Source organism: Rhinatrema bivittatum, chromosome 4 (genome assembly GCF_901001135.1).
Source record: "Rhinatrema bivittatum chromosome 4, aRhiBiv1.1, whole genome shotgun sequence".
NCBI classification, from domain to species: Eukaryota; Metazoa; Chordata; class Amphibia; order Gymnophiona; family Rhinatrematidae; genus Rhinatrema; species Rhinatrema bivittatum.
The window spans coordinates 211,335,684-211,359,676 of NC_042618.1; the positions used below are offsets into that span (position 1 = coordinate 211,335,684).

At 44.3% G+C, this 23,993-nt stretch overlaps 1 protein-coding gene across 7 annotated transcripts in view; it reads left to right on the top strand.

Annotated features, from left to right (window-relative positions):
• The window catches only part of MST1R (macrophage stimulating 1 receptor), a 199,925-nt gene extending 182,610 nt beyond the window's left edge, over window positions 1-17,315 (top strand). For 6 of the 7 annotated variants that reach the window (XM_029599650.1, XM_029599653.1, XM_029599654.1 and 3 more), the window contains 3 exons: window positions 13,904-14,069; window positions 15,339-15,475; window positions 16,697-17,315. In XM_029599650.1, coding sequence (XP_029455510.1) covers window positions 13,904-14,069; window positions 15,339-15,475; window positions 16,697-16,949 — 556 coding nt within the window. In that variant the 3' untranslated portion in view covers window positions 16,950-17,315. Of the gene's footprint in view, window positions 1-227; window positions 314-13,903; window positions 14,070-15,338; window positions 15,476-16,696 lie in introns of those variants that run through there. The other variant, XM_029599656.1, reaches the window with a different exon arrangement.
• The last annotated feature ends 6,678 nt before the right edge of the window (window positions 17,316-23,993 follow it).

The following is a 23,993-nucleotide window of genomic DNA, read 5'->3' on the forward strand; positions in this document are numbered from 1 at the left end:
TTTTTTTTTTTAAATAAGGGAGCCATTCCATCCCCTTTATCGTTTTTGTTGCCCTTTTCTACTATATCATTTTAGAGAGGGGAGTCCAGAACTGCACACAGCACTGAAGGTGTGGTTGCACCATAGATTAATACTGAGGCATTTTGATATTCAGCTTTGTTTATTCCTTGCCAAATAATTCCAACATACTATTTGCTTTTTTGACTGCTCCTGCACACCGAACTAAGGATTTCAACCTATCGCCACAATGACTCTGTGACCCTTTTCCTGAGTGGTTACTCCTAATACAGAATCCAGCATTGTGTACCTAAAGGTAGGATTATTTTTCCTTTTGTGCATCAGTTTGCACGTGCCCACATTAAATTTCATCTGCCATTTAGATGCTCAATTCTCAGTCATACAAGATCCTTCAGTAATTCTTCACAGTCTATATGTGTTTTAACTAATTTGAATATTTTTGTATCATCTGCGAATGTGATCACATTACTTGTTGCTCACTTAGGGCCTGATTTTCAAAAGCATTTACACGCTTAAAACTGGGCTTTACACGAGTAAATGCACTTTACCTATGTAAGTGGGCTTTTGATGTTATGGATGTGAGCCCTTGGGCTGTGGCATGGTTGACGCAACCCATGCTGACAGCAGATGGACTTACCGTTACTAGGACTGGATCAGGGGTTTCACTTATACCAACCCCATTCCTCAGAGGTTGAGCCCTTGGGTACCAGGGGCCAGCAGGACATAGGCAAGAGTCCTATAAGGAGCGGTCAGAAATAGTCAAGTCTCGGGCAGTGGTCAGGACAGGCACTGAATAAACGGTATCTGGGTCCAGACCAAGGTCATGCCAGGCAGCCAGCTCGAGGTCCAAGCTGAGGTCAGGGCAGGCACTGAGCAAGAAAGTATCTAGGTCCAGGGCAGGCGGTAGGCAGGCAGGTCAATGTCCAAGCTGGGGTCAGGGTAGGCAGCAGTCCAGAAGAGTAGTCAGTGTCTGTAGTAAGGGTCAAAACCAGGAGTTGGGCAGAGATGGACAGACAAGACAAGGCCTTGGGGACCAAAACACAAGCAAAACAGGGCAAGGTAACAGCGAGACAAGGCAAGACAGGCAAGGAAACAAGACACACAGGAAGCAACATACACTGCAAGGCTGCAGGAGGACCCTTTGCTGAGGAATTTATTTATTTATTTATTTTTTGGTTTTTATATACCGGAAGTTCCTGTATAAAATACATATCACTCCGGTTCACAGGTAACTGAAATAACTACCGCCGTGTGGCGGTTTACATGGAACATATCAAACGATTTACATAGAACATTTCAAACGATTGCTATATAATAAGTCGAAAAAACAAACTAAGTTCACCTATGAAACATATAAATAAGGCCAATAATAAATAGTGTAAAATAAACATTGCATTAATGCTATAGGACAGTAGGTTGATTATATCTTGGAATGCTACCATGATTTAAATAGCCGGGTTGCCAATGTCAGCGGAGAGCACTGACAGATGAGTTTCTGCTGTGGGGGCCTTCAAGAGGCACCGCACCATGTGTATGCATGGTTAGGAAGCCATAGGAATATGGCAGGATGGCATCTTGGCCACATCAGCAACATGGGGAGTTGGGGGTGAGTGCAGCTGGTCTCAGGTTGTGCTGCAGGTGGCTAGAATGTTCCTGCTCCTAAGCCCCCTCTAGGCGATGAAACGCCTAGAGGGGGCTTAGGTGAGACGTGCTTGGATGTCCGAGACTGGTACCCAGAAATTCTCTTTGGACCCAAACCCCTTCCAGGAGATAAAGTAATGGAGTTTGTTTCGGATGTATTTAGAGTTGAGGATCTCCTGGACTTCATATTCTGTGTCCATCTCTGAAGACACCTCCATTGGTTTGGGAGGAGATCATGAGGGCCAAGACAAGAGTAGAGGCTTGAGGACAGAGATGTGGAAAATGTTGTGAAGCTTGAGGTTAGGTGCAATTTCAACTGATATGCCACTTGACCAGTCCCCTGCATGACTGAAAACAGTCCAATGAAATGAGGTGAGAATTTGTAGATGGGCTTTTAGCTATAAGTTGAGAGTATTAAGCCATATCAGATTCCTAGATTTGAGATGAGGTGCGTGGTATAAATGAGCCATTTTTGAGAACTGGTCCACCACAATCCAAATGGAAGTAGAGCCAGAGTAGGTGCTATGCTATACTGCCCAGCAAGCGAGTACTCAGCCTTCATCTAGATCACTGTACTGTTTCTGTTGGCATCTTGTCATCTATCTGAACATGTAAAAAAAAAAAATTTTGGGTGGGGGGGAGGGGTTAACACTTGCAAACCCAATATTTTTTCTTTTGTTTTCAGACCCATCTTGTTTTCTTCAGCCTTCTTCTAACCCTTTCCAAGTCTGAATCCCTATCCCTTCATCATCCCACATCTTCTGCCTTCTCTTACTTCCCTGCCCTCCCGTCATCCCAGGTTTCTGTATCCCCTTTTTTTTTTCCCTTACCTCCATATGCTAGGTCTTCTGCATCTGCTTCAATCCCCCACTCCAAGTTCCTCAACCACATCTTATAACCTCTTCTTCCTCCATCCTGAGCCTTTTCCCTGTTCACCCCATCTTTAATCCCAATCATTCATATCCTGGTGGATGCAATGTAAAAACATGATGGCAGAAAAAGACCATATGGCCAGTTGAGTCTACCCATCCACACAACTGCTCAGCTCGACAAGCCGTACCGCTACCTCGGAGATCCCCTGCACTTGTCCCAAGCTTTCTGGAATTCAGATAACATCCTTGTGTCCACCACTTCCACTGGAAGGCTGTTCCATACACCCACCACCCTTCCCAAAAAAGAAATATTTTCTTAGATTGCTCCTGAGCCCATCCCCTTCCACACTCATCCCAAGACCCCTTATTCCAGAGTCTCCTTTCCTTTGAAAGAGGCCAGCCTCCTGTACATTGAAACCTCGTAAATTTTAAATGTCTCTACAAAATCTCCCCTTTTCTGCCTGTCTCTATATGCTTTACAACAAAGACATTGACTATTTCAGTAGTCACCCTCTGAACTGAATATATACTGCATTATACTAAAATGAAGGAGGATAATTAGAAAAAAACATGTATTATTTTGACATTAATGTGCAGAACTTATACATTTTTATTCAGATTTCCCCCAGGACTATCAGTTTAAACTACACTGTTAAAATGTCAGACATCGGCTACAGGCCAGCTCAAAGGACATGAGCTTTCCCTGGGGAAACATAGGTCCTAGGGCAAAACAAGAAATCACAATGCACCTAAAAACTCTGTTTCACCACAACTCTGAATTACCACCTTACATTGTCTCATTCAACAATTACTGGTAGATAAGACCGGAGTTCATCATCTTTCCCCCATACCATTTGCCAAAAGGAAAAGAACAGATTGAATTAAGATTCCAAATTAACTGTCAACTGCTAAGAAAATTGTATGTACAAATAAAAAAACACACCTTAAAATGTTTGCATGCCAATAATGCCAGATGTCTAAAAAGTAAAATGGATAGCACTGAATGAAGAGGTAGACTTAATTGGCATCTTAGAGATCTGGTGCAAGGAGAGTAAAAAATGGAACATTTTATGCCAGGGTGTAAATTATATTGCAATTGTAGGGTGGATCAACTTGGTGGGGGGAGCATTTTGTTAGGGATGGCATAGAGTCCAAGATCGTTGAGGGGGAACCTGGGCCAGGCTTTCCCTATATCTGTCTGTTAATCGCTGAAGGCTCAGGGTTTGCTTCTTTTAACAATAACTCTCCAGAGACAGACTTCACTGAAATTTTTCTTGAAGCAGCTTTCCTTTGTTTCCAGAACCACAAATGCCTTACTTGGCTACCACTGTTGGCTGCTTTCAGACTTCAGTTTTTCCAGAAGCACAAGAGTTTAAATAAAGAAGAGTCCCAGCTGCTAACTTGCATCAGTCTGCAGTCTTTTCATAAACACAAAAGTTTTGAACAAAAAGAAAATATTCCAGCTGCTGACTTGCTTCAGTCTATGGTTTTTCCTATTCTTATGGAGATTGCTCCGCTCAGGTTCCCTAGGTGGGACTCCTGGTGCTTAAAAAGGCTTCAATCCTTGTGACTTAGGAGTTGCAAAGTCCCAGATAGCTTCCTGCTGCTTATTTCAGGAGTAATGGGCTTCTCTTCTTCTGCTATAGTCCATCTCCCTGTTTCTTCCCAACTTGCTTTAATCTGTAGGAAAGAGGACTTACCCAGTGAGTCAGCATGTTTCTGTCTTGTTTTTAAAGTGTGCCATTCTGCTTCCTGAGGGATTTTTAAGGTGCAGGTGCCTTCCCTTCGCCTTTGTCCCTTACAATCTTGCAGGAGACTAAATGCATATTGGAATCTTTTATGGGTAAAATTCCATGTGTGATGGGGAAGAGTATAGCAGTGGGGATATACAACTGTCTGCCTGGCCAAAATGAAAAGACTGATGATGAAATGCTAATAGAAATTAGGGAAGTCAACAAATTTGACAGCACAATAATAATGGGAGATTTCAATTACCCCCAATATTGACTGGATAAATATCACATCAGGAGTTGATAAGGAGGTAAAGTTTCTAGATGAAATAAATGACTGCTTCATGGAGCAGCAGGTCTGGGAACTGACGAGAGAGGAGCCATTTTAGTCCTAATTCTTAGTGGAATGCAGGATTTGGGGCGAGAGAGAACATTAGTGGGGCCTCTCGGTAATAGTGATCATAATGTGATCAAATTTGAGACAATGACTGGAGGGAGGACATTAAGTAAATCTACTGCTCTAGCATTTAACTTTCTAAAACAAAGACTTTGATAAAATGAGGAAAATAGTTAGAAAAAATGCTACAAGGTGCAGCTACAAAGGTAAAGAGTTAACATCAGACATGGACATGGTATTTTTAAACAATCTTGGAAGCCTGTAACAGATGTATCCATACATTAGAAAAGGCAGAAAGAAAGCCAAATGACTGCTAGCATGGTTAAAAGGTGAGGAGAAAGAGGCTAATTTAGTCAGTGTCTTTCAAAAACTGGAAAAAGGATCTATCTGATAATAGGAAAAAGCATAAGCATTGCCAAGTTAGATGTAAAATACTGATAAGGCAGGCAAAAAGAGAATTTGAAAAGAAGCTGGCTGTAGAGGCAAAAGCTCATAATAAAAACTTTAAAAAATGTATCTGCAGCAGGAAGCATGTGAAGGAATCGGTTGGACCATTAGAAGATCAAGGGTTTTGAAGGGGGATGTAGGGAAGACAGGACCATATCGAAAAGATTACGTTAATTCTTCGCTTTGTTGATTACTGAAGAGGATGCTGGGAAAATACCTGTGCCAGAAATTGTATTTAATGGTGATTTGGAAGAACTGAAACAAATCACTGTGAACCTGGATGATGTAATAGGGTAGACTGACAAACTAAAGAGATGCAAATTGCTTGGATCAGATGGTTAACACCCCAGAGTTTTGAAAGAACTAAAAAATGAAATTGCAGATCTACAGTATTACTAGTAACTTGTAGCCTATCATTAAAATAATCTATCGTACCTGAAGATTGGAGGATGGCCAATGTGACGCCAATCTTTAAAAAGGGCTCTGGGGTGATCCGGTAAACTATGAACTGGTGAGGCTGACCTCAGTGCCGGGAAAAATAGAAATTATTCTTGTTAAACATCTGTTAAGTCAGCACAACAAAATAAACAAAACAACGTTCCATCTATGATAGATAGATGAAAAACCGAGAATAGCAATTGTATCAATAACAAGATGCGACCACATTTTTCATAATTTTTTTCACTACAAACACATGCACCCACACACACCCTTTAGAAACTGAACAATTGTATATATTAAATCTAGTACAATAGCAGTCAAAAAGAAAAAAAATAACAGCAAGATCTAGACAACTTTACACTCGGGCCGATACAGTAAGGTGGGGTAGAAAGAGGTGTGTTAGTGCCCGGCGCACCCGCGTTTGCCGCACGCACAGTTCGGATCACCGACCGCTCGATACTGTATTTAAATGGCATGCAAATGCAAGCCGCGTCCAACGCACATCCATGAAACGCAATCCATTTTACTGTATAGGCGCTATACAGCGCCTATACAGTATCCTGGGTGCGCTGGTACCTGCCATTTCAAATGATGTTTGAAATGACAGGTACCAGGAAGTGGATGGTTCTCCTACAGACCCCGCTGCCTTGAGTGCCTGGTGCCAGCAAGCCCCAGCAGCCGGCGATCGGAGGCAGGGAGCGCAACAAAGCACCCTCCTTCGGACGGACAAGAGAGATGAAATTTCACAGTCCCAAACCAACCCAATCCAAGCCAAGCCCCAGCAGAGAGAGACGAAATTTCACAGTCCCAAACTTTCCCCCAGCCCCCGCTCACCTGCCCCGGCCGCAGCTACGCAAGCCCCCAGCAGCAGAAGGGCGTCGAGAGAGAGCGGCTTTCAGCAGCCTCGCAGGCGAAGGTGAATACGTGCAGTCTGTATGTCCAATATGGGCGCTCAAGGCAGCGAAGGCGCATGCGCACACGCCGTGACCGGCTGGATGTTGGAGGTCACGGCGTGTGCGTATGCGCCTTCGCTGCCTTGAGCGCCCATATTGGACCTTCAGGTGTGCACGTATTCACCTTTGCCGGCAGGGCTGCTGAAGCCGCTCTCTCTTGCCGCCCTTCTACTTCTACTGCTGCTGCTGGGGGCTTGCGTGGCCGCAGCCAGGGCAGGTAAGCGGGGGCTGGGGGAAAGTTTGGGACTGTGAAATTTCGTCTCTGCTGGGGCCTTGGATTGGGTTGGTTGGTTTGGGACTGGGCGGCTAAGTGCGAGAAGCATTTTTTTTTTCTGTGGATTGGGTTGGTTTGGGACTGGGCGGCTAAATGCGAGAAGCATTTTTTTTCTGTGGATTGGGTTGGTTTGGGACTGGGCGGCTAAGTTCACCACATTAACGCCAGTGTCAGGGTAGGCGGTAAATTAGTCGGTTAAAAAGGCGATAGTCGGGGCGCACTTTACTGTATGGGAGGGAATAGCTAATCGGATCATTTACATACATATACATGTCGCGGGCGGAAAGGGAAACGCGTCGAGTTAAAGAAGCGGTAAGGATCGGTAAAAACAGATAGTGAATCGCGGGTTAGACTTACGCGGCCAAATTGTGAGTACACAGCGGGTTAGAAATGGGGTAACTGCGGCTGCACTTTACTGTATCGGCCTGACTGAATTATAGCCCAAAATTGAAAATAGGCCTGGTTAAATGTGAGCTGCTTATTACAGGACAAATCAGATTTTCTCAATAATTCCATAGATGAATTGCGCTTTTCCATTGCCAGAAAGTGAGTAATTCTTCCCCCTTCCAGCATAAGAGAATTTGTTTGGCTAGTAATAAATTTCATCCCTCCAGAAGACAATATCTGAGCAGTCGAAAAAAAAGATGTAGATATAGTGAAGGAGGCAGCCCATGCAATAGTGCATTTTAAAGTTTCTCTAAATAAGCATAAATCTGTTTCCCAATAAGATTTCGGCTTTTGACTATTAGTAAATATGTGGCAAAGAGTAAAGGAAGAAAAATTACCCTTGAGACAGAGATCAAAATCCCACAACTTCATTTTGATCCTCTCTTCCCTAGTAATGTATATTTGATGTATGATCTTAAATTGCATTTCCTGCATATTAGCAGAATACAAACAATGATAAACAGCATTAAAAGCTTTGGAGATATTGGAGGAATCCAAATTAACTCATAAATCAATACTCCAGGCATTTGCCAATTTATCTAAATAAGAGGAGTCCAAAATATCTTTCATCATTGCATACCAAATAGCAAGTCTGTTATACTTAGGAATAATGTCTCTAAAGGATTCCTCAAAGTCAGTGTATGTTATGGAATTAAGTGTCTTTATATAGGGAAACCACAACAAGCTTCCTCCTTCATGGTAACCAAAAGCAGAGGAACTTGCAGAAAGGTACCATCCCAAAACAGTTTGAATGAACACTACACACTGCACTGCTCTCCTAGTCCCTGAAGCAGACGGTCTCCGTCGAAACACTGTCAGCGTTGGACAGACGGCCCCACTCCTCCTTGGAATTTAGATGGACACGAGATTAAAGTGACAGTTTCATACTGCATCATAAAAAGATAAGTGAAGGAACTGTTGCACAAGCAGGCGAGTGGGGTTGATCTTTTGAGGAGAGCATTGGATTAAAAAATACCTAATCGATTTAATTTTTAAATGTAAAATAAAACAAACATTTTTTAGGAAGCACTTGCACTATGCACCTTTTTCAATTAGATTAAAAACAGTAAACACTTTCATTTCAGTTATAACAACATATGGTTATCATTTACATAAGTGCCTCCGAACACCAGAGTACATAGTATTGATATAGTACCCCCGATTTGGGGTTTTTTTTTTGTTTATATAGGGAAAACCAATAATAGCGAGCTTGTAGAAATGCAAAAACAATTGTTTTAGGAAATCTCCTCTGTTCTTGAAAAGAAAAGATACAATTATAGTTATGAATCTAATCAACTGCCCCAAACAACAAGACCCCCATGTGGCCCACCCCTTTAAATGTAGTGTTACCCCAATCCCACTGAGAAAATCCAAATTGCCACCAACATTAAAAAAAAAAAAAAAAAGGGGGGGGGGGAGATTAAACCATTATGCTTGATTTTGCAGTCTCCACCATTTCCATGTCCTGATTGCAAAAAACAGGAAGCAAGATTTTAATAAAGAAGTCAACAGGTTTATATGGAAAAACCCATTTTTCTAATAAGCCATTAATATCAGGTTTATGCCCACCAGAACCAAGTCTTGGGCAAATCTTGGTAAACATGCCACATTATACAAATGCAAGTCAAGTAGGTTCAGTTCTCCCACTTTAAGTACTAAGATATAAAATCATAGTCACAGTGGTTTATTCTTCTATAAAAATGAAGAAATGAGGGATATGAACAGTTTAATTTCAGATCCTTTTACCCACAATGGAAGTATTTCTAAACAAAGAATTTTTGGTAATATGACAATTTTAATTAAGGCAGATCTCCCCATAAGTGAGTGGAAGTGATTTCTATTTGCTCAATAAAGAGCATATCTCTAAAAGATCAACATATTCAGATTGTATAAATTCACTAAGGATCTAGTTTAAATAATCTGCAAATCTGATATTATCCGATGCTCATTTAAATTTATTTTTATTTTTATTTATTATTTTATATACCGACATTCATCTCAATTGAGATATCACACCGGTTTACATTCAGGTACTGTAGGTATTTCTCTATCCCAGAGGGCTTACAATCTAAGTTTTTGTACCTGAGGCAATGGAGGGTAAAGTGACTTGCCCAAGTCACAAGGATGACAGCAGGACTTGAATCTTGGTCTCCTGGTTCATAGTCCACTGCTCTAACCACTAGGCTATTCCTCCTTGCCATCTTTCTTTAAATGATTTACCAATGGAAAGGCTTCAGATTTTTCGTAATTAATTTGAGTCCAGAAAACATGCCAGAAGAAGAAATCTCTTGCAAATTTTATCCAAGCAAGTTTGGAAATGCCCTACAAACAGTATTAGGGATGTGCATTCGTAGTGCACAAACTGATGGTATTCGCATACATAGGTGTCACCTAAAACGTGCATACCATCCATTCTTGCACGCTTACTTATCCATTCGTGCGATATGCACGTACTGCCGAAATGAATGAAACAAGTGGAGCAAAGAATGCACATCTCTAAATAATATCTACAAATACCCTTCCCTACTACAGTTCCATGAAAGTTACCTAGTGACTGCAGTTTAATGGCTAATGGTTCTGAAAAAAAAGAACAAAATGTAAAGGAGAAAGAGAACAGCCTTGGCATGTCCTCTTTCCAAGAAAAATTGTGGAGATAATAAAACATTGATCAGTAATTGGGCTTTAGGTCTGTTATAAACTAACCCACTGAAGAAAGGCTTCTCCAAAATTATATATATTTTTTTTAACACCCAAATCAGATAATTCCAATTAACCCGATCGAAAACCTTTTCAAATTGTAGACACTATTCTTAAAGAATAAAATCACACAGAATATAGAAAGGCATAGTTTAATGGACACAGCCAGCACAGATTTACACAAGGGAAGTCTTGCCTCGCCAATCTGCTACTTTTTTTTTTTTCTTTTTAAGTTAATAAGCATGTGGATAATGGTGCCCTAGTGGCTCTTCTGCAACCCCATCCTTCAATAGCCTCCTCTTTTTCTCATTTCTAAGCCTTCTTGCCACCACCCACTATACAAGAGACTCACTGGTTCCACAGCCAGCTTGCCCCTCTTAGAGCTCAGTCTAGTCACCTCAGATAGAAGCCTCACTAACGGGCCGATACAGTAAAATTGCGGGAGAGCGGGTGAGCGCCCGCTCTCCTGTGCGTGCGATACAGTAATTTAATTTATTTAAATTAGGGCCCGCGGTAAAGAGGCGCTAGGGACACTAGCGCGTCCCTAGCGCCTCTTTTTGGACAGGAGCGGCGGCTGTCAGCGGGTTTGACAGCAGACGCTCAATTTTGCTGGCATTGGTTCTCGAGCCCGCTGACAGCCACGGGTTCAGAAACCAGACGCTGGCAAAATTGGGCATCCGGTTTTCAAGCCGTGGGCCTATTTCAGTTTGTTTTTTTTTTTTTTTTTTTTTTTTTTACTTTTTTAACTTTCGGGACCTCCACTTAATATCGCAGTTTTTACTGCTTTTCTGTGCACTTTACCGGCGCCGGCAGAAATTAACGCTACCTTTGGGTAGGCGCTAATTTCTTAAAGTAAAATGTACGGCTTGGCTGCACATTTTACTTACTGAATCGTGCGGGAATACCTAATAGGGCCATCAACATGCATTTGCATGTTGCGGGCGCTATTAGGTTCAGGGGTTGGATGCTCGTTTTCAACATGCTAGCTTTACCCCTTATTCAGTAAGGGGTAATAGCGCGTCGAAAACGCATGTCCAATCGCGGGTTAACAGTGCGCTCTGCTGGAGCGCACTGTACTGTATCGGCCTGTAACACAGTACAGGTACTTGCTCCTGTCTTGCTCCCGCCCTTTGTGCCTGTAGCTTGCCTCCACTTCTCTGCCACCCCCCATCACTTCAGTGCATTCCACTGTCTATGTACTAAACAGTCTGCTGCTTTTATGGTTCTCAAGGCGCAGCTCTGCCTACTTACTCCAGGGGGAGGGGGACCAGAAGCAATCCATGCTGTCCCTGGGCTTTAAAAGAAGAAAATTAAGCCCTGGCTGAAACTGGGGAGGCACTGACTCAAAGCAGCACAGCTTCAGATGGAGTCCTTCTTTCCCACATGGAGCCAGTGCAGCCAGGGCTGTTGCAAGGGTATTAAGTGCCGTAAGTGAACCGGGTGGCATTCTACCCCTGCCAGGCCCGTCCTCCCCACACAAACAATTAAAAGTTATGCATTTGTAATAAGATTTTACATGAGAAATGACATTTAAATAGAGCCTTGTGAGGTAAAACCATCACTCAAAACATATATTATATTTACATCACTGCTCTGTTGCCAACCAGAAAACCTACAAAAGACGCTTGCAACCCTATGGCATTAGGCCTATTGTAATGCCTGTTGATGTGGGCTTGGCCCTCAGAAAGCCATAGGTAGACTGAATTAAAATTGCAATATAGTAAACAGTGCATATGAAAACAGCACTATCTGTCAGCACTCAAACAGTAGTAACCCAACTATGAAAAGGCAACACTGTAAATTACTGCAGGCCTTAATATACCAGTACACTTCCTATTTGAAAAACAGAAAAGACAGCCTGTTATAGATCCTTTCACAAACTATACGCCAGCATAATACTTCACCTCAGTCTCGCATGAAGAATAGACAAACCCTTACAATACAGACTAAGAAACCATAAATATAATAGGTACGTCAAATAAAAAACTGAACTGGAAACAGCAACAAGCCAGACTCTGTATGCAGTGCAACAATGTAAAAACAGAAACATCACCATCCTCACAAACATCAAACAATAAAATCAAGAAATATAAACAATCACAATAGTAAACCACAATAGAATGATTATTTCAAAATAGGTGATGAATAGAACATCCATAATTAAAACTTGTAAAATATTTTAGATATTTTGCAAACACCAATAAAATGTTTCAAAGCAGACACATCAAATAATACTCAAAACTAAGGCTGAAAAAAATTTCCTACTCTCCATATCTGGGAACTTCTGATTCTTGTCACCCTGAAATTGTCATGGATTATTCAGCAATGGGGTGTATGCACAGACTTTCTCCTCTTATATATGCACATACTCCCTAACATACGTTTATTCTCACACACAAGTCCTCATATGCTCCCTCACAAATGCTCACACTCACATGCTGTCTCTCATGCGCACTACCTGATATGCTCACTCTAATCCACCTCAACCCGCTAAAAAAAAAAAAAAAAAAAGTTTAAGGGGCAGGCTAGAAGCCTAGATGCTGTTTGTTTTTTTAAATTGCTATTTTTTTGCCTGCCTGAGCATGATGGGAGCCAGGGCAGAGAGCAGTGTAGTGAATCAGCACTCAGACCAATGAGACATCTGTTGGCTGCTTCCCATCAGCAGAGAGACAGATGGATGTCAATGGAGTAGTGATGGTGAGGGAAGGTCTGAGGAGAGCAGGCCCAGGGAGCCACCGCTGCCACCATGGGTAAATTTAGTGCACAGGAGTGAGCGAGAATATCGGGGAAGGCCTCCCACTGTAGCAGAAGAACTGCTGTGGTGCTGGGTGTTTGGTTGCAGTGGCTCTGCAACCATGGGGCTGCTGTGACAAAACCAACCACATGATTGGCTTGACTGGCCACCAGGGCATGCTCATAGACCCAATAAGCCTGTCTGCCCCTGATAAGTATGGTTTAAGCACAGGGGGATCTTAGTTGCAACAAGTAATGGACATCAAGAAAATAATCTTAATTTATATGTATACAATGTTGGCATTAGGAGTCACCATCTAGGAAAAGGAGCTTAGTGTCACTGTGGACAGTGTATTGAAATCCTCAGCTCAATGTGCAGTGGCAGTTAAAGAAAAAAAATGTTAGAGATTATTCAGAAAGGAATGGAGAACAAAACTGAAAATAGCATAATGCCTCTGTATAGATCTGTGGTGTGATTGCATTTTGATAATGCGTTCGGTTTCTGGTCGTCCCATCTCAAAAATGGTATAGCAGAACTAGAAAAGATACAGTGAAGGGCAACAAAAATGATAAAGGAGATGGAACGGCTCTCTTATGAACAAAGGCTAATAGATTAGAGATTGGGGAAGAAACAACTGAGAAGGGGATATGACAGAGGTTTATAAAACCATGACTGGGATGCAACAGATAAATAAGTTGTTTGCTTTTTCAGAATTACAAGGACTAGGGGATGCTCCATGAAACTAATGAGTAGTAGATAGAAGACAAATTGGAAAAAAAGTTGTTTTTCCCTGCTCAATGTACAACCAAGCTATAGAATTTGTTACTGGAAATGTGGTCAAGGCATTTAACAAAGCTGAGTTTAAAAAGGTTTTGGAAACATTCCTGGAGGAAAATTACATAAAGCCACCGCTTATGCCTTTGAATGAACAATAGGGAATGGATCTACATTTTGGGATTTGCCAGGTACTTCCTAGAGATCCAGAATGGCTGCTGTCAGAGCTAGGTGCTGGGATCTTTGGTATGACCCAGCGTGGAATTTGTTCTTAACGTGTGAGGTTAAGTGGGGGCTATGGACCTGTAACAGGAGGGATGTTGGGCAGACTAGATGGGTCTTCTGTTCATGTGCTGTGGTCTTCTGTTTTTGTCTTAGTTGGGTGCTGGGGAAGTTTACTATCCTCCCCATATAAGAGTTTCCCTCTTTGTCTACACACAGCCCCTATGCTTCTAACTCTATTGTTTCTATGCCGTAGGCTGGATGAGTCCTTCATAGTGAAGGTGGCAGACTTTGGTCTGGCACGGGATGTCTTTGATAAGGAGTATTACAGCATCCGACGCCACAAAAAAGCAAAGCTTCCTGTGAAATGGATGGCCATAGAGAGCCTGCAGACCCAGAAATTTACCACCAAGTCAGATGTGGTGAGTGTTTTGGCCATTCAGAATGCGAGTGAGGCAGGCAGCACACTCCAGAGCAAAAGAGACAGGCACGTGACTGGCTCAAAAACTGCTGCAATTTAGGGCCTGTGCTTCTGTTAGTCTTAGGCTAGCAGTATTGGAAGATAAGAGCCAGGACAAAAGCAGCATATGTTTCTGTGCTTAGTGACCTAGAGCAGGACGCAACATACACATACCTATACATACTTTCAGAGTAAGACAGGATAGTTAATGCAAAGCACCGCAGTGAGCCAGGCAAGCAATGTGGGTTGGGGTAAGCTGAATTATTCATGCACCTCTTCTTATACCAGAACCAATGCAATGTCCGCACCAGTAACGTTAGTCGTAGACCGATGGGCCACTGGAGGATCTATATACTGGCTGTTGATCCTAACACCATCCATGCACATGTGTGGAGATGGCCAGAATGTATTGTAATGGTACCATGGTACTTACTACTGCTGTATTCTGATAGCACTGAGGGGTATATGTGGAAGAGAATCTAATACTACAATGAAGCAAGCTCCTATGTAAGCATGTCCTATAGTAGTAGCTAGTACTCCATCACTACCGGGTAGATTTTTAAAGCTTGCGTGCGGGCGTATATGTGTGCACGCTACCCGGCGCGCACACATGTACGCCCGATTTTATAATATGCGCGCACATGTTATAAAATCCGGGGTCGGCGCGCGCAAGGGGGTGCACTTTGTGCACACTGAGCCCGGTCCGAGCCAAGCTGCCTTCCCCCTTTCCCTCCTAGGCCGCTCCAAACTCGGAAGCGGCCTCAGAGGGAACTTTCCTACCCCCCACCCCACCTTCCCTTCCCCTACCTCCCCCACCCTTCCCCCCCTACCTTTTTTTCTTTCCTTTATTGCGAAATTTACTTCAGCCCTAAGTTGCATGTGATCCCTGGCACAGCGGCAAATATGGCCGCTGTGCCGGGAGCCTGACACCGCCCCGCCCACTCCCCGCCCCTTTTTGCAAGCCCCGGGACTTACACGCGTCCCAGGGCTTTATGCTTGTCACCGGGCCTTTTTTAAATAGGCCTGGCGCGCTTAACCCTTTTAAAATCCGGTCCTAAGAGAACTACATTCCGGATACTGTGGATTAGTATTTAGATCAAAGACAGAACAATGCTCACTTAACATACCCTCTGCTTTTTCTTATCTCTTACTTTCCATTTTCCTATCTTGTTTTCTCTTTGCCTACCTGTTATGTTTCTCCCTTACCCACTCTCTCTCTCTTCTTCCTTAGTGGTCTTTTGGTGTCTTGTTGTGGGAATTGCTGACGCGAGGGGCCTCACCCTACCCTGAAGTAGATCCTTATGATATAACTCGTTATTTATTCCGAGGGAGGAGATTACCTCAGCCTGAGTACTGTCCTGATCCTCTGTAAGTATAACTCCTTTAACGTATCGTACCCTAAAAATAAAATACATAAGAGATGTTCTATTTTGTTTGTGAATGCGTATGTGTGTGTGCATGTGCTTAAACCCATCCAGCAGGACTTCATCTGAATCGCATTCCAATGCTGTAATCACCAGACCCCTCTATACCTGTTGCTGTAACTTTGGAAAAGTGTACACACACATTGTACATGGGATATATGGAGGAATGCACGATTATTTCAATTTCGTATGCTATATTTCTCTTCATATGTTTTATCATATACCTTTAGATTTAAATTGCCTGTTTCCTAGTGGCTGCTTTCTCTGTATTACTCCCCTCTTCCTGTAGAATGCTTCTTAATTTGCTGTAAGCTCTCGTGTTGCATTCTCCAAATTTAAGCTATAGCTTTTTTTTAAATATATAAAAAAAAAGATTAACATGTGCCCTCCACTAACTGAGCTGATTTTTATTTTTAAATGACAAGGATGAGAAACAGTTTTGGAAAGTCATTTAAGACTTGCTGGAAAATGACATGAGGAGTAGACAAGGCCTTGTGATATTCTGGTGCAACTTGTGTGGTTATTTCCATTTGAGTTCATAAATGGGCAACTTAGTTTTTGGGTACTTGCCAGGTACTTGTAACCTGGATTGGCCATGTTTGGAAAACAGAATGCTGGGCTTGATTCGACCCTTGGTCTGACCCAGTATAGAATGTTCTTATGTTCACACTGGCTGCGGAGCCTGCGGGCCCATGAAGAACATAATCCCTGTGGATCTACAAGCTCATTTTTGAAGGGAAACCCCTCACGTGGTTTCCCTATGAAAATGAAGCCATCTGCCAAAGGGGTTTCTTTGTTCATGCATACATATGCACCTGCTTTAAATATGCAGTACAAATACATTTAAGACTTCCAAACTACAGGCCTCATATGTATCTTTCCTCTCCTGACCTCCTTGAACCCTTTTTGTGAGAGCACTTTTCAGAGGGGGAATCTTCCACAGGTAATCATTGTTTAACTCTTTGAAAATTGCTTCCAGAATGTCTCAAGGCTGATGCTGACTTGCAGTTATATGTTCTGGGGTGGGGGGAGGCAGTTAACACTGTGAGTGCTCCTAACATTTTCTCAATTGTTTTGTGACTAGATATAGTTGTAAAGCTGATGTGCTGGTGCATCTCTCTGCTTTCTCCGAGTGCTGTAACTTCCACTTGTTTGATTCCATTAGGTATGATATAATGCTGACGTGCTGGTCTCCTCGGCCGGAGGACCGTCCCACCTTTCCCCAACTCATTTCAGACATCGAGCACATTCTGGGCTCCCTAAAAGGTGAACACTACATCAACTTGAATGTGACATATGTGAATCTAGAAAATAATCATCCATTCCCACCAGCCACACAGAGCTCGGAGGACGAACTGGAGAGCAGTGAGGAAGAGGTGGCGCAGGGCACGGGTGCTTCTGGGACAGACTCAGACTGACAGTCCTGCACAGACTTTACCTCATGTTGTAATGGATGCTACAAGAAGAGAACATACTTGAAATTGTACAGCAGATATACTGAAATAGTTTCTTGGAATTTATTTTTATACTGGGATTAATTGTTTAAGCTAATTGTTCACTGAATGTCCTTTTGTGATATGTTTTATAGATGGCAGAATTCTTATTCTCATATTTTCTTTCCTGCTCGCTTACTTTTACCTTTCTGATCACAGAGATTTGAGGTTATTGTTAATAGCTTCTGAGAGAAAGAAAAAAACTTGCAGTGGATTCCTCTTCTATGCCCTTGCTAGGATTTTGAGAAATTGTATAGACATCAGAATAAATGTAATTATTATTTATTTGCATTTTTTTAATTTTTTTTTCCTTATACACACTATAGACTTAACATTTCTATAGCACTGCTAGAAATATCCAGTGTGATAGTAGAGTAGGATGTCCTCAGGATAGATGGTGAGTTTATGCAGCTTCTCTTTGGGCTGAATCTGCAAACAGTTCTATTAAAGGATTTAGCAGAGGTGCATCCCCTAAGAACATAAGAACATGCCATACTGGGTCAGACCAAGGGTCCATCAAGCCCAGCATCCTGTTTCAAACAGTGGCCAATCCAGGCCATAAGAACCTGGCAAGAACCCAAAAACTAAATCTATTCCATGTTACCGTTGCTAGTAATAGCGGTGGTTATTATCTAAGTCAACTTAATTAATAGCAGGTAATGGACTTCTCTTTCAAGAACCTATCCAATCCTTTTTTAAACACAGCTATACTAACTGCACTAACCACAACTTCTGGCAACAAATTCCAGAGTTTAATTGTGCGTTGAGTGAAAAAGAACTTTCTCCAATTAGTTTTAAATGTCACATGCTAACTTCATGGAGTGCCCCCTAGTCTTTCTATTATCCGTAAGAGTAAAAAACCGATTCACATCTACCCGTTCTGGACCTCTCATGATTTTAAACACCTCTATCATATCCCCCCTCAGCCGTCTCTTCTCCAAACTGAAAAGTCCTAACCTCTTTAGTACATCAACCGGCAGGGAGGTACGAGGAGTTGACTGGTCGCATGGGAAGCGGAAAAGCTGATGCAGTGGGTGGAGCGCCACTTGCTTCGGTTAGCTGCCTCTCACATAGCCGGCGTGGACAACGTTCAGGTGGACTTTCTCAGCCGCCAGCGTCTGGACCCCGGGGAGTGGGAACTATCCATGGACGCGATGGGGCTGATAGAACGTCGTTGGGGGAAGCCTCACGTGGATCTCATGGCCACAGCCGGAAACGCAAAAGCTCCTCGCTTCTTCAGTCGCAGATGGGAGCACAGCGCAGAAGGGGTCGATGCCCTGATCCTTCCGTGGCCCAGTCAGGTCCTTCTGTATGTCTTCCCTCCGTGGCCCCTGGTGGGGAAGGTGCTTTGTCGAATAGAGACTCATCCAGGGCCGGTAATTCTGGTAGCACCGGAGTGGCCGCGGCGCCAGTGGTTCGCGGATCTCCTTCACCTGGCGCACGAGGGGCCGATACATCTCGCTCACCTCCCTCGACTTCTCAGACAGGGTCCCATATTTTTCGAGGAGGCAGATCGCTTTTGTCTTGCGGCCTGGCTTTTGAGAAGTGCAAGCTGAGGCATCGGGGCTATCCGGATTCGGTGATTTCCACCTTACTGCGGGCTAGAAAGACGTCTACCTCCGTGACGTACGTGAGGGTGTGGAAGGTCTTTGAAGATTGGTGTATTGTCCGCCGCCATTGTCCCGGAGCGTGCCCTCAGTGGTTCAGATTCTGGACTTCCTCCAGGCTGGTCTGGAGATGGGACTGGCGTATAACTCCATTAGGGTCCAGGTGGCAGCGTTGGGAGCTTTGCTGCACAACGGTAAGCACTCACTTCTCTCATCGCACCCGGATATTCTCCGCTTCCTCAAGGGGGCGAGGCAGCTGAAGCCTCCGTCTAGACCGCCCTGTCAGTCTTGGAGTCTCAACTTGGTGCTGTGGGTCCTCGGTGGCTCACCTTTCGAGCCTTTGCGCACGGTCACCATCAAGGATCTCACCTTTAAGACCATTTTTCTGGTGGCCATTAGTTCAGCACGCCGTATCTCGGAACTCCAGGCCCTGTCCTGTCGAGAGCCTTATCTCCGATTCTCTGATGGCGGAGTTTCCTTACGAACGGTACCCTCCTTTCTACCGAAGGTGGTCTCGTCCTTTCATCTAAATCAGTCGGTGGAACTTCCCTCCTTCTCGGCGATGGACCCCAGACACCTACGGACCTTGGATGTCAAGAGATGTCTGATGCAATACTTGGCATCCACCAATGACTTCCGTCTCTCGGACCATCTGTTTGTTCTCTGGTCGGGCCCCAGGAGGGGGCACATGGCTTCCAAGACCACCATCGCCCGATGGCTGAAGGGTGCGATTTCCTCAGCATATCTAGGGGTTGGTCGACAGCCACCGATGGGGGTCAAGGCACACTCCCTTCGTGCACAGGCCACGTCGTGGGCAGAAAGTTCTTCGGTATCGGCCCAGGAGATTTGCCGAGCGGCCACCTGGAAGTCACTACATACTTTCTCCAGACACTACCGGTTGGATGTCCGGGCCCCGGTTTTCGGGTCCTTCGGGGATAGTGTTGTGCGAGCAGGGCTTTCTTCGGCCCACCCGGTGTAGGGAAGCTTTGGTACATCCCACCGTCTGGACTGATCCTGGTACGTACAGGGAAAAGAAAATTATTCCTTACTTGCTAATTTTCGTTCCTGTAGTACCAAGGATCAGTCCAGACACCCTCCCTGGTTAATTGGGGGTTGTTTGGGATACGCCTCTGCTCGTTACTCCTACTCTTTCTGCTTCTTTTAAGCTCGCCCTGGGGCTCCAGGGTTGGTTGGGTTTACAGTTCGGTTTGCAAGTTCCATTGAGAGTTGTTTATATCAGTTCAATCTTCGTTAGCAGTTTATTGAGCATGTGTTCTTCTTGATCCCCTCCGTTCCTTCTTTTCTGGGCTTTGTAAGTCTAGTTACTGAAGATTGAGGCACTAGGGATGAGGTCATATAGGACCTCCCCTCGAGCTTTGTTCTGACTCCATCTGCTGGACGGGGAGCATAACCCACCGTCTGGACTGATCCTTGGTACTACAGGAACGAAAATTAGCAGGTAAAGAATAATTTTCTTCTTAATTGGTTAGGGGTAGTAACTGCTACAATAAGCAAGCTACTCCCAGGCTTATTTGTTACCCAGCCTGTGCAATTCAGTCCTTGTGGTTGTTGTCTGAATATAATTCCTCTTTTCTTTATTCCCCCCCTGCCGTTGAAGCAGTGAGCTGTGCTGGATATGTATTCCAAGTAAAGTATCAGACTTAATTGATTTAGGGTAGTAACTGCCGAAACAAGCAAGTTACACCCATAATTATTTGTTTACCCAGACTATGTAATTCAGTCCTTGTTGGTTGTTGCCTGAATATAAATCCTCATTTCCTCTTTCCCCCCTGCCGTTGAAGCAGAGAGCTATGCTGGATATGCTCAATTCCTTTCTGCCTAATTCCAGGTCTTTAGGGCGTCTTGGCAGATAAGCCATGATCCCATTCATCCTTGCTTGTTGACATAAAACATGGCAACCTGGTTGTCAGATTGCAACAAGATTCTCTTCCCCTGAAGGAAATGCCCAAAGGTTGATAAAGCATATCTGACTGCTCTCAGCTCTAGTTGATTGATTTGATAGTGACTCTTAAAGTCCAGAAGCCCTGTGTTCGAACACTCCTGATCTGTGTGCCCCACCCTTTGGTGGAGACATCCAACAACAGTACCATTTGATAGGGGAATGAGCAAAGAGGGGCTCCTTTGGGCGAACAGCCACCACTGCAACTCCTGTTTCATAGTTGTGATTTGCACTGGAGATGAAAGCAGTTGTTGATCCCACTAGAGATAGTGGATATGAAGACGAGTGGGACCACATGGAAGTCCACTGCTATGTGACCAAGGACTATGATATGAGAAGCCTTCTGTCTGAGCATGGAGAAGAAAGAAGGTTGCAGATGAGTGATGTCATGGTGTTTGCTCAATCAGGAGGCAGAAGTGTTCTTTCCTGCAGAGAGTTTATCCAAGAATGAATGAATTTGAGTCTCTGAGTGGGCTCCATGCTTGATTTCTTGAAATTGACAAAACCTAAGAGATGTAGAAGACCTATTGTCAAGCTCCTGGAGCAGAGTACATCACCTTGTGATTTCACTGTAATTGTCCAGGCACTGGAAGACTTGTATTACTTGGTGATGAGATGACTTGCCACTACTGTGAGTTATTTCATAAAGTCCCTTGGGACTGATGATAGTCCAAACAGGAGTACTGTATACTGGTAGTGGGAAGAATCCACCTGGAAGCAGAGGTAGTCCCAGTGCAAAGGGTGGATGGATATGTGAGTGTATGCATCCTTTAGATCTAAGGCACACATCTATTCATCCTGTATTTAAGGAAGGATCATGCTGAGGGAGTTTATTTTGAATTTCTCTGAGTATATGTTTGCTCAGGCATTTCAAGTCCAGATTGGGCTGCAATCCCGTTTTCTTAGGAATAGAAACCCTGTGTATGTTGAGTCCCTGGGATTGGCTCTATTCCTGCTGGTTGGAGAAGCAATTGAACTTCCAGACAAAGTTGCAGTAGATGAGATGGATCCAGAAGGAGCACCAAACAATGTGTGAGGGCAAAATGCAACTAGTACCCAGACTGCATAATTCAGAGGACGCAGAGGTCCTTGGCGATGTGACGCCACTCCTCTTTGAAATATTGGATCTTTCCCCCTACTGAGATAGTCAGGAATTAATTGTTCAAAGGAATCAAAAACAAGGCCCTGGTTTGGACTGACAGATTCTTTGTCAAGGCCTGGCTGGACGTTGGAAGTGTCTGACACTAGGCCAAAAGGGGCCTCCTGTGGAAGTAGGGTTGTTTGTATGGATAGAAGTGGTATCGCACCACGGAAGGCTAATCAAGGACTGTCGAAAGCGCTCGAACTGCTACATTTTTGGTCCTTATCTGAGCGACCATCTTTCAGAGCTTTTTGCTGAAAAGACTGTCCCCCATGCAGGGAAGGTCCGCCAGTTTTTGTGGATATCCTTGCAGATGCTACTTGCTTGAAGCCATGCCATATGTCTAACTCCAATGGAAGCTGAGGAAATATGTGAAACAGAATCAAAGGATCCATAGACTGAGCGAAGCAGGTGGTGAATGTACTCTTCTGCTTTGTGGATAGTAGTTGCCTTGCACAGTGGCAGGGAAGAAAAGTTTAATTTTGAATGCAGTCATGACTATACTGCACTATACAGAATTAGTGGATTAGTAATGTGAGCAGATAGCATTGCACTTTGAAAATTTTTCTTGCCAAAGTTTTCTAGAAGTTTTCTGGACGTTTCCTGGAGGAGAATGAGGGAATTTGTGTCTTTTGCCTTTTCATACAGATTCAACCCATGCTACACTTGTGAGGCCGCTGGACGATACCAAAGCCTGTGATTGCTGGACTCTAGCTCCAATTTCGGTCACTCCTAAAGTTTTTCTAGCTGTAGGAGTGACCAAAATGGGAGTTTCCCTCATTCTCATCTGTAGAATATTAATGATGATATGAACTGGAAGGGCCACTGGTTCAGCTGGAATATCCAGTATCTGAGAAAGGCCAAGGAGTTCAGAATGGGGGTCTTTTCTGTTGCAATGCTGCTTGCGGGCCTAGCCACAAGCAGCCTCTTTCCATGCAGCCCAAGCTCCACCGCCTCCCACTCTCTGCGGCGGATGGAGCCGCCGCCACTAATGCTCCTCCTTCCGCGGCCTGGAGGCCGCCGCCAAATTTGCCACTCTTGTGGCAGGTAGAGCCGCTGTTCCTGGATCCTCCCATGGCAGGGAGTGCCTCCATCGTTGCTCTCCTCTTCGCGGCATGGAGCCGCCATCACCAGGCCCTCGCTTTGCGGCCTAGTGCCGCTCTTCTTTGATTCTCTTCTGTTTTTAATGTTCCTGAATACGAGGTCCAAGTTCCGAGTCTTGAATCCTGAGTCTTGTATCCTGTTCCCGGTCTTCGGAGTACCTCGTGCCTGCTTCTGTCCATGACCTAGACTCAAGCCGGAACCTGCTCCGCTTCAGCATAGTCTGCGACCAGCCATGGGCAGCTGTGTAGGGCACGCCTCTGTGCAGGCTTCTCCTGAATCTCTGCCATGTTTCTGGATCCAAGTCTTCACTTCCTCCCTGGAGTCTGCCTCGCTTCCAGTGTGGTCCGTGACCAGCCACGGGTGGCTGTGTAGGGCGTGCTGCAGTGCAGTACTCAACCCGTACTAGTACTTGTATCCTGAGTCCTTGTCTACTTCTGAGCATCCTATATCTTCATCCACTTCTGAGCATCCTGAATCCTCGTCCAAGTCTCCAAGTATCCTCGTCTTGTTTCTGTTCCAGTACCAACCCTGACCTCGACCTCTGTCCGTCCTGTCGCATCTGCTGTTTCCAGGCAGCAGGTCCAAAAGGGCTATTGAGTGGCCGGAGGGCTACCCCAGAGACCAGCATTGTGTTGTTGGGTCTCTTCCAGTGTATTCAGGTTCAGCAGAAATCAGGACTCTTGGTCTTCAGCCTGTCCGCCCAGGTTTGGACATGTCTTGCCTGCTTTGGCACTTCCTCAGAGCTCTGCTGCAGTCACGCCATGGTCCAAGGGCACACCAATTTCCCCGGAATCAGGACCGCTCCCTAGCGCTCCCGCAACATTTTCCTTGCTGCCATGGATGCTCCATGTTATACCTATCTTTTTCCATAGAATAGGTAAGATCCTCTGGTGGTGAGGTGTGGTTGGGAAGATCCAGAAATATGTTACAGGGTTTGCCAGATCTGAGCCTAAATGTAGTCGCTCCAGGATGCCAATAATGAAAAGGACAAACTGGGAGGGGCTTTCAGTTGACTAAAGGAAGAGTGGCCTAGTCTAAAACATCTGATCTACTAGATTCTGCTACAATAGATGATGATGAACACCCCCCCCCCCCCTAAGCAAGGGCTCTGATTTCATCCCTAGAGCCAAGATCAGGTGTCTGGTCTATAGTATTGC